At 34.3% G+C, this 15,839-nt stretch overlaps 2 protein-coding genes across 4 annotated transcripts; one reads left to right on the forward strand and one right to left on the reverse strand.

Annotated features, from left to right (window-relative positions):
* Nucleotides 1-497: 497 nt before the first annotated feature.
* LOC131840684 (PRKCA-binding protein) lies at nt 498-13,447 on the reverse strand. 3 transcript variants are annotated; one of them, XM_059188865.1, is made up of 10 exons: nt 13,332-13,422; nt 13,075-13,244; nt 7,372-7,483; nt 6,172-6,300; nt 4,924-5,156; nt 4,165-4,339; nt 3,465-3,658; nt 2,865-3,017; nt 1,810-1,912; nt 498-1,597 (listed from the first exon to the last, which is right to left on the reverse strand). In XM_059188865.1, the coding sequence occupies exons 2-10, from the start codon at nt 13,164-13,166 to the stop codon at nt 1,235-1,237; spliced, it is 1,554 nt and encodes a 517-aa protein (XP_059044848.1). In that variant the 5' UTR covers nt 13,167-13,244; nt 13,332-13,422; the 3' UTR covers nt 498-1,234. The 3 variants fall into 3 exon arrangements, with proteins under 3 accessions (XP_059044848.1, XP_059044849.1, XP_059044850.1); XM_059188866.1 differs by lacking the exon at nt 13,075-13,244 and having other exon boundaries at nt 13,332-13,447; XM_059188867.1 differs by lacking the exons at nt 13,075-13,244; nt 13,332-13,422 and adding an exon at nt 10,040-10,104.
* Nucleotides 13,448-14,522: 1,075 nt separating this feature from the next.
* On the forward strand, nt 14,523-15,234 carry LOC131840764 (uncharacterized). The gene is made up of 2 exons (XM_059188958.1): nt 14,523-14,608; nt 14,877-15,234. The coding sequence occupies exons 1-2, from the start codon at nt 14,594-14,596 to the stop codon at nt 15,195-15,197; spliced, it is 336 nt and encodes a 111-aa protein (XP_059044941.1). The 5' UTR covers nt 14,523-14,593; the 3' UTR covers nt 15,198-15,234.
* The last annotated feature ends 605 nt before the right edge of the window (nt 15,235-15,839 follow it).

Raw genomic sequence — 15,839 nt, forward strand, 5'->3', positions numbered from 1 at the left:
TTTGGTTTTTTTAATGTATAGGGGACAGACGAATCTCACCTGATAGTAAGTGATTACCGCTGTCCATGAGCAACATCAGAGAATTCTCTGGTGTTGCTCACGGACAGCGGCAAGTACGTTGCCGGCCTTTTAAGAAGGAATAAGCTCTTTTCTTGAAGGTTTAAATATGGTATCGGTTCGGTAATACCATTGCTGGAAGGCGATTCGACAATGTGGTTCTGCGTGGCAAAAAGTTTCTAAAAAACCTCAAAGTGGAGGCCATTCATCCAGATGATCAGGATGGTATTTTAGTTTCTGGCAGGTTAGCTAAATAAAAATCCAGTTTACATTCAATAAAATATAATTTATATTACAACTTCATATTAAATTGTGTAAATATATTAAAATAATACTAACGTTATGTAGACTTTCAAAGTCGTCTGCGGGTACCTCAGTCTCACATATTTCTGTTACCAGCAACTTGCGTTGTAAACTTTTCTTCATTTTGAAGGGCTTATATTATTAACCATATCGAATGTGTGACGGAACAAAGCGAAATTGTCATATCTTAAAAACCTAGCTTTACACTAACAAAAAACTGTTTCAAAAGTTTTTAAGAACATATATTTATCGAGATATAAAATTTAAAATTATGTGTTTTCAATAAATGTCAAATAATATTTTTTTAAATAATGGAATCCTAAAGAATATTGAATTTTTAATAAAATAATCTTTTACTTCAAACGAAAAAAAGCTAGTTGGAGGCTGAAGTATGTGGAACTACCAAAGGTATCCACGCAGACGACTTTCTTCAAAGTCTACCTCTGGTATATCAATGAGCACTGACTTTGGAAGGTTAGACTGAGAACCACTGCTTGCAGTTAGTCCAGTTTGTAATTTTCTATACGTATAAAAAGCAATATTTGAATATAATTCATTCAATCATAATCTAGGTGTTCTAGCGGTTTAATACGCTTTCCGATGGTCGCGTTGATTCCTCACTCGATACAAAGATTTGTATTATTGGTTTGACCGTTTGTACATTTCGATCATGGTCGCGGGTTCGATTCCGGACGATGCTAACATTTGTCTTCATTAGTACGTTTATTTGTGTCGGTCCTATGTTTATTAAGTATGAATTAACAAAAAAATCTATCTATGTATCTTTTATCACTTGTCTAGTACCCATAACACAAGCTCTGCTTAACTTAGTACTAGATGGCGCTGCGTGAATTGTTCAGTTAGATTATTACTACTAATTTCCAATATTAAGATCATTTAATAACTTATCAAAAACATCATCATTGCTTTGCGTCGGCATCAAACCGTCTAACAGTCCATTTTGGAATTCACCAAAATCGTCCCTCATAGCTGTATCCGCTAGTCCTAATTCTGTCAAAAGTGACAGATTGTCAATTGCGTCAGATTTGACAGTTCTGTCAATACTGTCACACGTGTCAAACGCTGGCAGCAGTTGTTCAGCGGAGTCGGTGTCTTCTTTGTCTTTGTTTGACCGTCTATTCACTACTTTTGCTTCTCTCATTTCCGTTTCAGTGATATCGTGGTATTCTTGTATTTCTTTTGCGTATTCTATTTCTTCTTCATCATCTGGATTGTCCTGCTTGATGGCAATATATTTATAAATATTTACATCTTTATTGGTCTCAATTAATGGACTGGCAAAATTTCTGCTGATAATAAAACTAAGAGGTATTAAACGAGATAAAACAACAACAGATAGAGATACAACTCAGAGGGGGCATTACAGTTTTCTTATGTAAGTGATTTGTTAAATATCTTAAACCTTAATATATAACTGAGTAGAAATACCTGTAATATCTGCGCGGTGGATTTGTACTGGAATGCATTTTGTGATAAGTCCACTTCGACTGGGAAAAGTGTGGAGTTCTCCTTCAAGTGTTCTAGAGTTTCACTGCAAAAGATAATCATAGTACTTTGAGGTCGCCTTGGTTTAGTGGCTTACCGTACCTAAGGATACTATCACTTAATCTAAGAGGTTGTGATCAAATTTAGGCGACACCAAAATTTGAAATATTGCGTTCATTTATTATAATTATTTTAAAGAACATACCATAAATATTACGCTAAGAAATAATTCGAGAGCTGCTACGTTGGATTCAAATATATCCAACAAAATGTGGGTATGTCTAGTGCTCGGTCTATCACGACAAGAAAGGAATCCTTACCTACCATCCCCAGAAGGAATGTGTTACATATGAATGTTGATTATATACTGTTTTAAACTTGACGCGGTCATTATTTATACGTATAATTAGTAAAAATCACGGGATCTTACCACGTTTTATATTTCTTTCCTGAGTTCCCGATATTTCGACCACCATGATCACGGGTAAACTCGTGATCATGGTGGTTGAAACACTGCCGAATCAGCAAACTGAGCAAATAAATATAAAACGTGGTAAGATCCCGTGATTTTTACTAATTATACCTATGAATGTTGATTGTTATAAGGGCATTGTGAAGGATGATATGGTACGAAAGGGAGTAGATAACATTAATAGAACAGGGATCAATTGAAAAGACAAACATATTACGCCAACCTCCAATAAATGGGATAAGGAAGAAGCAGATGATGACTTAGCATGCCTTTATGATTTGTTTTTAGGCTCGCTTTTTAACATAGAATATTTCATAATATGTATCTTATTAATATTATAAACGCGAAAGTTTATGAGGATGGATGGATGTTTGTTACTCTTTCACGCAAAAATTACTGAACGAATTATGATGAAACTTTACAGTAATATAGCTTAAGCAGCAGAATAACATATAGAAATTTCACGCGGGTAAATCCGCAGGCACAGATAGGAATTATATGTATATAAGATGTACATTGTACATACTCGTGATACACGGCTAGTCCCTGTATGAATCTCCTGAGCTGGTAGGCCACATCTTGTGTCTTCTTATTGTCCAGCAGTTCCAATTTCACCAGCACATCAGATCTTAGCCGAGCGAACCTGGCTCTAGCATCTTGACGGCATCGCAGAATTAGCCTGGAAAATATGATGAAGTATTTAAAGCTGCATGTCCTTTAGGGTTGTCGAACTCTCTAAAGGTTTTTTGGTTTGCCTATGGACGCCTGGTGTTTCAGGCGTCCATAGGCTACGGTAACCGTTTACCATCAGATAGGCCGTATGCTTGTTTGCCACCTAAGTGGTATAAAAAAAAGGACCAATGCCGGAGAATTTTTACGTTTTACATTTTATCCGATATATATTTAAGATTTTATCGGATTATATATATGGTATTTATAACAGACTAGTACCCATAACAAAAGCTCTGCTTACGTTGAGTCTTAACTCAATGTACAACAACAACTCAACATAAAAAAAAAGAAAATAAAAGAAAAAATAAAAAATAATAAGAACAAAATTGTTGTATCATTGTTAGGTCGGTCTTTTCAAACCACCCACGTACAACGTTGTCTATGGTTTACAAACCTGTACTCATAATTCCCAGTTTCAACTCTATACAATGGTTCTTGTAAAGCGTTGTATCCATATTCTTCATCATCCATCTCTTTGACCTTCAAGCAGTAGGACAGGTACTCAAACTTGGTATCCGCGTACTTGCGGATGGTCAGTTTGGTATCAGGTATTGCCTTGTTGAGGTATGTGCCCATATCTGCCAAAATCTGAAGAGAATAGAGTCAAATAATTTCAAATCTAAATTACATAAAAATGTGCCGAACTGTAGGTGATGCCATGCGTTATTAATATATGTTATTATTTTTATGATTAATTTTATTATTGTATATATATGTATATGTATAAATATACGTGATGATATATACATACATGATTTTTTTAATAAATAGATACTTTTATGAACGATTTTTATAAATATCAATTTACCGGTTTCAATAAAATATTGTAAATGGCCCAAGACCCCGGTGAAGAGTTCCTAAAATAACTGTATGCATAATCGAGTTATTAGATCGGATACTTTCACCAAAAGTAAAAAAATCGAGCGCCATCCCAGACTATGGCCCATCTATTGTCGTCCTTTGTGCCCAACATCCAGCACAAAGAAGGATCTAAAAATGCGACAGAATGCGCAAAAGTCATTGCAACATTCTGGGGAAAGAACATTTAGTTGTCACTAAAACGAAAGAAGAAGAATTAAAAAAAAAATACTTACAGGTTTTAAAGCCTTTAACATCTTGATACCATCTCGTTCTAGAAGTCTGTGGTATTGTCCAAACTTGCTGAATGCTTCCGAAGCCCTCGCTTGGGGCTCCCGAACTCCGATTGCGGCAAAGATGTCACCAACTGACTTGTATGTTTGGAGCAAATCAAAATAGGCTTTTAACATTCTGAAAAGATATATAGAATACACATATATATACAGGGTGCGTCAGAATATAATACAAAGCCCTTTTGCCCAGACTATGCACTGTGGGGCAGGATGGATTGATGGAGGAGGATTATGAATTTGTAGGCACCTGGGCTAAATGTACTTAGGGGCCAGGGGGAAGAGGAAAGTTAGCAATGTTCCATCATATCAGGTTCACCTCCTACCCCCTGGAAACTGTCGTGATAAATTCATGGCAAATTTAACACGATGGGCTAACTGACCTGACCTCATGTACATTTTATCATCCTCAACTGGTGCCCCACCATCGTAAACCGTTAGCGCAGTTTAATATTATAAACGCGAAATTTGTGAGTATGTATGGATGTTTATTACTCTTTCACGCAAAAACTACTGAACGGATTTTGATAAAACTTTACAGTAATATTGCTTATACATCAGAATAACACACATAGGCTATAATTGAAAAAGATAGAATGTAAATGGAGTATGTGTGAGATAGACGAATTTGCGTGGGTCAGCTAGTTTTATTTTTATTCTAAATATCGCCTATTGTTTTCAGTTAATGATAGTACAATAACCAACCTTTTTGCGTGTTCAACCAATCTTTTATACGTAGTCTCAGTGTCTCTTAGTTCATCCAATTTAGCTACTAGTGTATCGTTACACAATATAGCTCTGGACAGACCCAGTGCATCCGCCGCTCCAGATGACATGTTCTCTACCAGTCTATGCTTCATCTTCTTCATTATGATATCTAGAGACTTCCCTTGTTTTGGATCAGCGTGTAGTTTGTTGTAGTTTATTGTTACTTCATCCTTAAAAATTTAAAGACAAAATTTTTGATAAGTTGCCTCAGCCTGCGCTAACAGTATATGCTGGGGCACCAGTGGATAATGTTAGGATGATCATAAAATCAAGTCTGTTAGGCCATCATGTTGAATTAGAATTAGAATTAACCACGGTGGATTTAGGGTGTCTAGCCCTAGTACTAACAATCCCATTCGCTCGTAAAGGGAATTCATTAAGATTTTGATAGATTTCTGGGTATTTTCTATGTATAGTTAGTATATATTTATAAAAAAAACTTTCAGACGCCACAGACTTGGTTTTATAATATAATAAAGGCAAGGCAATGTGGCAGAAATGCAAATGTTGAGATGGATGTGTGGGGTAACCAGGAATGACAGAATAAGGAACGTGTATATACGAGGAAGTTTGAAAGTTGTGCCGGTTACAGACAAGTTGCGAGGTAACAGATTGAGCTGGTATGGGCATGTTATGCGGAGGAACAAGGACCATGTCTTAAGGAAAGTATATAATATGAATGTAGATGGATGGAAAGGGAGAGGATGCCCTAAAAAAAGATGGATGGAATGTGAGAAAGATGATATGAATAAAAGAAGAGTATGAGACGCCCAATAGATTTCAGTGGAAAAGAATGACAAACTGCGCCGACCCTAAATAATGGGATAAATGCAAAGCAATGATGAATAAAGGCAAGGCAATATTTAATTGTGCCTAAACTAAAACATATATATGTATATATAGTACATAAATTGTATTATATATATATGTAAGTAGTATATGTAAATTATTATTATTTAGTATTCCTATGCCTTTTTTATTTCTCTAGTCCATTCTTGCGCCATCTACCACTTTCCGTCCTCTCTCCTCTACCCAAAGGTTGTCAGGAAGAGATTGCTTAAGCGATAAGACCGCCTTTTGTACCTTATTACTTATTACTTGTTTGTTCTTTGTTTAATTGTTTGTCTTTCTGGTGCAATAAAGTGTTAATAAATAAAATAAATAAATAAAACCAATCGTACCTACCTTGGCAGCTTGTATCATTTTGGCCACTTCCACTTTTGTCTTTCCTTTCACAGACTGACTGTTGACTCCGACCAACTCATCACCACTTTGTAGAGTACCCTCCTTAGCTGCTGGAGTATTGTCAAATATCTGTAAAGATAATATACTTTTAAAAACACTATTATTTATCATGATATCCTATGTAGTTGTAGCCCACTCATAAATAAACGTAATATCTCCTTTGACAAGTATACAATTTATCCTGAGAAGATAAAAACCATCGCTCTTAAGAATATCCTTCAATTCTTGTTCCTGACAGGTCTACGTAGCGGACTTCGTAAAAAAGGGCCAGCACAATAGATCTATGCATGTCACAAAGCTACAGGTCTTAGAACCTGACAATAGCCCAACAATCCTAAAAAAATACAGTGATAGACAATGTAAGTCGTCTATAGCCTACTTTGCTAAATGCGCTATCTAAGTCAAGAAGAAGAATTTTGAAAATGGGATTAGTAGTTAGTGATAAAATATACAAAATGACAAACTCTATCTTTGTATATTATTAGTAAAAATAATAATAATAAATAACTCTGGACAATGAACACAGCGCCATATTATCGACCCCGCCACCATCGGAAGTAAAGCGGTGTGCTAAAGCGCTAGACCACCGAGGCCGTCTATAGTCGCGGATTCGTTTCCTGGCACGGTGCACACATTTGTATTCATGAGTATGATTGTATAGTCCTGGATGTTTTCTATGTATATTATGTAGTTTTGCAAAAAATAAAAATTATCTATGTATTTATATCAGTTGTCTTGTACCCATAACACAAGCTCTGCTTACCGTGGGACTAGATGGCGCTGTGTTAATTGTCCAGAGTTATTTATTATTAGACAGTGAAATTAAGTGATAAGGGGCAGAAATTTTATTACTGTGGGCCCAACTGAAAATCAGCGCTGAAAGTGTTTCCAGCGTTCAGTTGTGGTCCACATCGACTCTGTTTTTTAATGTGTAAATTGTTCCTTGGATTTCTTATGTTTAAAACGAGTTAATAAATTATATTCTGTTCTATATACTTTTAATAAAAAACAAGGATCTAGACACGCGGAAGCGTGTCAAAGCCGAGTTCAAGTAAGAGATTAAATTCTACGTGGACGAAGTCGCGTGTATCAGCTAGTTTTTACTAAAATAAACTGTTGATTAATATATAAGTAACTAACCTGTACAATGTATAGACATGGACACAGTGGCGCTCCACCTCCTATACTGATGCCTATTAAATTCTTTTCATCCTTACTGAGCACCACACTCCCTGATGTCACCGTCATACCCCTGAAACATTGAAGTTATATTACTGTATCTTCTCCTCTCTTCTCTTTTCTTCTATCTCTTCGAATTAGATAGCTATATTGACGGCCTCGGTGGACTAGTGGTTTAGCACACCGTTTTACTTTAGATGGTCGAGGTTCGAACCTCTAGCGGTGCCCTCAGACTAGAGTCGTATACGTAAGACGGGACTGGGCCTTCAGCCGCTCCATGAGTCCTTCCGCGGGTTTGGAGTGCCATTTGTACTCGCCACCTATCGTCCGGTGAAGCTGTAAAAGCCAGCTGTGGCTAACAGTATTAGGTAGCCCGACTTTTTTTTTATAACATTAGCTATCTACCCCTATCGTTATTTAATTGTAGTTTATTTTAGTACCCGCATATCAGATGCATTACAAACTTATTTATTGAAAGTTCATTGCACTTGAAATTTATCGATTTGGAATATTCAAGCAACTTGGCACTTTTTCACTAAGTGCTTATAAACGTTATACGGTACTTCCATAAATTAATACTTTTTTTAAAATTCGTTTCTCTGACTGTCTATTTGTTCTTGCTAATCTCAGAAACGGCTGAACGTATTTCAACTGCGTTCGACTTTCATTTGCAAATAACTAATAATATAAGGAGTAAGTTAGGACTTATGGAGCGGCTGAAAGCCAACTCCCGGTTGATGGATACGCTAGGCTAGGGGTTCGAACTTCGGCTCAGGTCGTCGTAATTTCGATTCCCGTTTGAATTTGACGGGGGATCGATCGCAGGGCACCGGTGTGGAGCGCGTAGGCGCCCGGTTGATTGCTCAGTATGGTTTGGTTGAGGTTGTTGTCTTCGCCGGCGAGGACGGTGTCGTGTGTGTGTATGAATTTGTGGTCGGGACGGAACGGGTGGACCCGTAGGAACATTAACTGCCGTTATGGGTTCGGGATCAATAAGAACGTGCCTCGTGTAATCTCAGGCTACTTTTATTTTAGAAGTTATTTTATGTAGTTACTTTTATTAAAAAAACCGAGTGCAATAGCTATTTAAAATAAAGACGAATTAAAGGATAACTATTACTTACAAATCTAATGCTATCAATTTATAACTAGGTTTATTATCGGTGTGTTCACATGTTAAGCGGAGCGCGTTTACTCTTAAGAACTCGACCTTACCGATCGGAATATTTTTGAGTGGTAAACAACAGAGGCCCGAAGATAGACCTTCGATGAAATTTTGGTCTCGATCGGTCAAGTCGCTTCGGAGTATCGTTACAAAAAGTGCAAATCTGATCTCTAAGATGGCTCCGCACGTCGCGCTCCGCTCAAGAACCTCCAATTCACTAATATCTATAAATTTGTACTTACTATGACATATCTAGCAAAGGTTGTAGGTATGGTATAAAATAAAACAATACTACATATTTTTTGATATAAATTTATTTACAAAACTTCTGGCAAATTACATGCGATCTAGCGTCCACTACACTTGCTTTTAATATCTGAAAAAAAATCACACATTTTAAATTTTTTTTTAATAGCAGGATCTAACCGAAATAGTGTTTAATATTTATAGAGTTGTGTACTCACACATTTCAACTTAAAAATGTAGTTACAACTAAATTATTTAAAAGAGCAACACGCAAGTTTCTTGTTCCTCCTTCTTCTGGTGAAGCAACTTTCCGAATGAGCGGTAGATTAAAAAAATATGTAAGGACTATTGAAAAGTGATTATTTGAATAAATAATTTTGTATTCTATTCTATAGGTTTAGAATCTTCCTGATGACAATCTAAGTTATTAAACACTATTTTGATTAGACGATATATTGGGCGAAATGTTCTGTTCAATTAATTGATCCATGATTCATTGTGATATATTTGTGAAATGAAGTATGATATTTATTCATTAAATTTATAAATTAGTACATGGACCAAAAAGAAAATGAAATCTTTTGCAAATACTAGTTTAAGTAATTCCGAACTGACGGTAGATTTGACATATCATAAAAGTCTGTAATAGACCTTCAATGAATAAAGATATTCTGATTATTATTTTTGACTTAAAAAAATACAAATAGTTTCTACAAAGAGGAACAGAACGTTAGTATACACACATTTCTACTGCTTTATTGTTATTGGTGTTAATACTAAATGAAGTGTGTTCAAGCAAATAACACAGCAAATTAAATACAGGCGCATTAATAAATAAATCTATATATATATTACTCAAAGGTGACTGACATAGTGATCTATCAACGCACAGCCCAAACCACTGGACGGATCGGTCTGAAATTTGGCATGCAGATAGATGTTATAACGTAGGCATCCGCTAAGAAAGGATTTTGATTAATTCTACCCCCATGGGGATAAAATAGGGGATGAAAGTTTTTATGAAACTTTGTCAATTTCAAACCGATCGGGCTGAGACTTCGCATGCATAAATCTACTATGACGTAGGCATCCCCTAAGAAAGGGTTTGATGGTGAATTCCACGCCTAAGGGGATAAATTAACGCGAGTGAAGCCGTGGGCAAAAGCTAGTGAATAATAAATAGCTAAATAAAAAGACGTTAGTAGACAAGTAACTTACATTAAATCCTGATGATAAATCATATATCTTTCGTAGCGCAGATCATTGAAAATGCAATCGGTATTATCAATATTTTGTCTTTCATTTGATGATCTGTCAAAATAAATTCATAATTATGTATTTATTTCTGTAAAAGCTGTTTTTATCTCTAAGAACTCTATATTGTACTCTATATAATTTAGTAGAAGCCAGTCAGGTGATAGAGTTTAAAATGCAACAAACATAAATTACTTGACGGCCTAAGTGGTCTAGCGGTTTAGCATATCGCTTTACTTCCGATGGTCGCGGGTTTGATTCCTCGTACGATACAGACATTTGTATTCATGAGTATGATTATTTGTGTTGATCAGGATGTTTTCTATGTATATTATGAATTTACAGTAAATTGCAGGATAAGAGGCATGATACCTCAGTTCTCCAGAATGAGTGGCATCACGAGCATCACATGATAACGTGATATCCGTAGTTCTATTCTTGTATATAGGCGATGGTTACCACTTACCATCAGGTTAGAGTGAGCTTATTTACTCTCTACAAATATTTAGTGTGGAAACTTGACTACCGTTACGACTTTCTCTAATGGCAATCAAATTTCGATCGTTATTGAGTCCGAACTCTATTGCCTGATGATGCCTCGCTCAGAGACGTAACATGTGTCGCAGTATGGGCAATATATCAGTTGATGTTAATGAGAGAAGTCAGTAAATGAGATATAGGTATCCTAGTTAAATACAGGCTCATTAGAATATTGCATTGTAAACTATGGTAATTAACTTTACTCATTGTTATGAAGATATTACTCAATGTACAGTTTCGCTCGATGGTTTAGCACACAGCCTTACTGGTAATGGTCGCGGATTCGATTCCTCGCACTGCACAAACATTTTTATTCATGAGTATGATTGTTTGTATCCTTCTGGTTGTTTTCTATGTATAATATGTACGTCTATGAATTTGTATCAGTTATCCAGTATAGATAACACAAGCTTTAGCTAACTTAACTTGGGTCTAGATGGCGCTGTGTGAATTGTCCTGTGATTATTATTGACCTGTAACACTGCCTGCATAGATCTATTGTGCTCGCCTTTGTTCAAAGTTCGCTACCTAGACTCGTGAGGGACAAGAATTGAAGGATATTCCTAGGAACGATGGTTTTTATCTCCTCAGGATAGAATGTAAACTGATATTTCGGTTATCCACTACATATCCTATGTGGTTGTAGCCCACTCATGGGATACAACCACATAGGATGTGTAGTGGCGTTTCCTCTTCTGCTTGGCAAAATCTGCAGATTGATGGTAAGCTAAGGTCTAATATCGCCATGTGCTTATTCAGCTTGCAGTGTGCAGTGAGGGCCCTGGTTATAATGCATATATTGTTTTTACTCAATAGTCCAACCGACGACCTCGGTGGTCTAGCGGTCTAGCACACCGCTTTACGTCCTATGGTCGCGGGTTCGATTCCTCGCACGGCACAAACATTTGTATTCATGAGTATGATTGTTTGTATCGTTCTGGGTGTTTTCTATGTATAATATGTATGTATTTACGAAAAAAAAATTATCTATGTACTTGTATCAGTTATCTAGTACCCGTAACACAAGCTTTAGCTAGCTTAAATTGGGACTAGATGGCTGTGTGAAAAAAAAAGAAGAAAAAATAGTAATAGTATGTAATATTATGTTATCTGTGGTAATAGTCTATTGGAGTACATAGGTAAATTATTATAACAACTTTCTAACTTAGACAATGCTCAAACCTTAAAACTGGGAAACTAGTATTGCATATGGCTATGTTATTTAGTGAATTCTAAAATAAATGGATGAAATGATCCAGACCATGATAAAATGATGAATTAGAATATGAATAATACTTACTCTACATCTGTTTTGGCTACATTAATCTTCGATTCTTGATGAGCACTGTATAATATATTTAATTTATTATACAAAAGTTTGAATAAAATTATTTTTATTAAAATCAATAAATTTAATAACCTTTCAATTTTATGAGTCTTATTAAAAATAATTTCTATATTCTTTCATTTATTTTCATATTGCATATACATATAATAAAGAATAAGACAAAATATCATAAATATTATAACAACTGAAAATTAAAATAAATTATTGACTACAATTAATAATGACTTAATTTATTTTAGTTATATTGTAATAGGTCCCTATCTTTTACTGTATTCTAACTTACCTGTCCTCTATGGATAATAACAAAGAACGAGTAAATGTTGCAGCCCGTTTGCTGTATAAAAAAAGCATATAACAAAAATATAAACAACTATAACTGAGTGTGTAGTAGCATATAGGGACGGTTACAGTTTACTATAGGTGGCCTAAATGCTTGTTTCCCATTCCAATTAAATAAAAAATAGATACTCAGACTGTAAAATAAATTTGTAATTTTACGTTAAAAAAACATGCAATGTAAAATAAGAAGAAAAAGAAAAATATATAACATTTTCAAAAATCCTGATACTTACTATACCTTCTTATGGATAGGGTTTTTTTATGGATTTATTAGAGTATTTAATTTTTTTATAATTATGTTATGTAATAAATATGGACAACTTAAATATATAGGTACGTAATATTTTTTTATAATTTTAATAGACGCAATAGCAAAGAAGTATAAAGTACTACAAGTACTCTTATTACTGTAATCTAATACTTATTTAGCACTCTACCTTATTAAAAAAAGTATTTTTACATTTCTAAAACTCTGTTCTATGTAAATACAAAATGAACTATTACATTCCTCAAACACAACTCTCTATAAATAGAAAATATACCTTTGAATTCTTAAATATTATATTCTAGAAACGCTGCATGAACTTTTATATTACTCAAATATGTTCTATTTAACTATAAAATGAACTTTTAGATTATTCAAACGCCAATCTATTTAAATATAAAATGAACCATAAAGTCAATGAAATAGGGTTTTAATTAAATACAATACGTAACTTTACATTTCTATAAGGCCGGTAAATAATAGAACTTAAAAAAATACAAAAATTACATTTTGTCCTCATAAGCGTGCGCCATCATATAGAATTGTGGATAAATCCTTGGATCGTTGAATGGGAAGAACTGGTTCGATTGTTGCCACATAATACACACACGACACTAAAATACACAACAGAGCCCAGCAAATACTGAGTCAATCGAAATCAAACAAGAGATAACAAACTGCAACAGAGGAAGTTAGTTAAGTACCTACTTATCACTGATAATGTTCATAATTAAAAAAAAAGCTTAAAACTATACTGTACTTACATTTTATCCTCTTCGAAAAAGAATTCGTCGTCATATTCTTGCATCATTTTGCAAATATTACACTAATATTGTTCTAGATTATACAGAAATGTCACAGGCCGATTGTCAGAATTATTGATTTTTCCCGGGTTCTGTTTATTTACGTGGATGTCGGTAAAACAGCCCCGCTGTCCGCCATATTGAAAAACTCGACCAATCAGTTGTTCAAAAATAAACGAGGCAAAGGAATTTATTTCGTTTATGATTTCTTGTTATATATTATCCCATAATTTTAATACTAGTGACTTGCTCGTTACATTTATTCCTTTAAAATAAGTCACTAAAATCTTGCTAACAATGTTTGTAATTCCTTCGATGGGTTTTCAAGTTCCATTATAAATAAAATGCCTTCCTTTAAACTTTATATATATAAATACACATTTGTAACTTTTACGGTTTTATTTTTATATATGTTTTATCATTTTGCAAGAGGATAGTTAGAGCTTGCCTATCTGGCTATTTATATATTTTAAACATAAAGTTCTACAGGCTCTACGTTTAGTGCTGCCATCTCCTCTCGTTTTGTTAACCCACGATTTATGGTTTTGGCAGTGTGTGTACTAAAACAGTATTTATATAGAAAAACCCACTTACAACACACAAAGCCTAACATTAGTCCTCATACACAATGACGAAATAAAATTGAATTTAACAAATATATTTTTCTAATTTTATCTAGGAATTGTTGTCATATTTAAAATGAATGACATGTTTGCTTGAAGGAAGTCATTAGTTCAATGATGTAATAGAACTTGATATTAATATTAAATACTTATCGTTAGGGTTGAATATATACCTAAAATTATATGTAACTCGGTTTACGGTTGTTTGTTGTAAAATTTTATGAGAAGAACACAACAGGGTTTAAGAAAATTAAAATGTAATGTATTTAATAACTTCAATAAAGTTCACTAAATTATATTATTTATATACAACGTACCCCGCAAATAAAGACGATACTAAACAGTGGGCATCGATGGAAAGACACGAATTTACAATTCAGTAATATGCCCATTCCTGCCTTATATAAATGAAAAAAAAATGTATGTTTTTTTAATATCTAGTGTCAACCCTAACTAAATTGTTAAGTAACCAAACCTGGACTGCTTTAAATGTAAAAGTTGCAATAAACATGTTGTTTCGTTTGGTATAGGTAGGTATAACCAGTGCCTTGGAGTGCGTCACGCGTGTCGGTTTCGTATCATTGAAGTGGTATTTTCACAATGAAAACAATAATAGTGAGTTTCCAAATATAGAAAACTAACTAGGCGAAATGAGTGATTAAAAAAAAAATTTCCCGCGTATAATTGACAGTTTTTTTTCAGTTGATATTGTGTCTATGGAATCTGCTTTATCGCAAAATTTAAATAGTATCCGTTATATACCATTTAAATTAATAAAAAAAAACTGCAATATTTTCCCGCGTATATTAAACAAGTATTGTTGTTGTTTTTTAATTAGTAATATTTTTGTTGTTTTTAGTAGTTGACTGTTATTTTTTTTCAGTTGACATTGTGTCTATGGAATCTTCTTTATCGGTATACTGATGCTCAAAGTGCTGACAATGTTCCGCTGGGTCCGATCGAGAGTTTCATACGCACAAACTTGATAGGGCATCCAGTAATCCTCAAACCACAGACTTGGGAATTTGATCCTGATATTGCTCTGCGCCGAAGAAAACAGTTTATCGAGCTGAATGGTGATAAAGGGGAAAAATTAATCGAAAGAATTGGTCTAGGCATAGATGGTCGGGATCAAGAAAGATTACTCAGACAAAGACAAAGGGATGAAGGACATTTGGGAGGATTAAATTATTTTCTACCATGATACTGTAGTATAAGTAGATAGTACAAATTAAATATTCAGGTAATTCTTCAATACCCTGTAATTTCATAAGAAATCAAAATCTCAAATATCTTTATCTATGTAGGTCTATTACAGACTCTTATGAAATATCAAATCTATCGTTAATTCAGAGTGTTTCGAGCTGAGAACAACTGAAAAGGCTCTTATTCTTTTCTTGTACATATTTCAAAAATACAGATTCTTTTTTGAGTTCATATTAAGGAGAATAGAGTGACCGTGCGTGTAAATTGCAATAGCATATGCTATTGCAATTTTGTTAAAAGGAAATAGTCTAATTAGTGGCCACGACCCGACATAACAGACTAGGTGTATCCTATCATTCAAAATAGAACAACTTCCAAAGTACACTGCTAACTACGGAACCTTGTACATGTTTTTTATACTAAGTCTTTCTCTGATAGTTATGAAGTTCTTACATTCTTACTATTCATAAATATTATCTATTTAAAACGATTGTTCTACTTTTTCAGTTAAGTTCAACAAACAAGGCCTCTTCGTGCATATTTTACGTCATGTATCCAACAATATTAAGCCAATTTTGGTGAAACTTTACGAAGGTTACGGATTGGAGCTGTTTCCTGTGGCACAAAATCTTCATACTTA

This window comes from Achroia grisella, unplaced genomic scaffold (assembly GCF_030625045.1).
Source record: "Achroia grisella isolate CSIRO2021 unplaced genomic scaffold, CSIRO_AGI_Agris_v1 utg149, whole genome shotgun sequence".
Taxonomy (NCBI): domain Eukaryota; kingdom Metazoa; phylum Arthropoda; class Insecta; order Lepidoptera; family Pyralidae; genus Achroia; species Achroia grisella.

Excerpts from the sequence above, each read along its gene's own strand:
- LOC131840684 (XM_059188865.1), bottom strand. The coding sequence starts at position 13,166 with ATGTGGCAACAATCGAACCAGTTCTTCCCATTCAACGATCCAAGGATT. Across the intron at positions 7,484-13,074 it reads CACGCTTATGAGGACAAAAT|GGGTATGACGGTGACATCAG; the intron begins GTAATTTTTGTA and ends TCAATGTTTCAG. Across the intron at positions 6,301-7,371 it reads CATGTCTATACATTGTACAG|ATATTTGACAATACTCCAGC; the intron begins GTTAGTTACTTA and ends TTATCTTTACAG.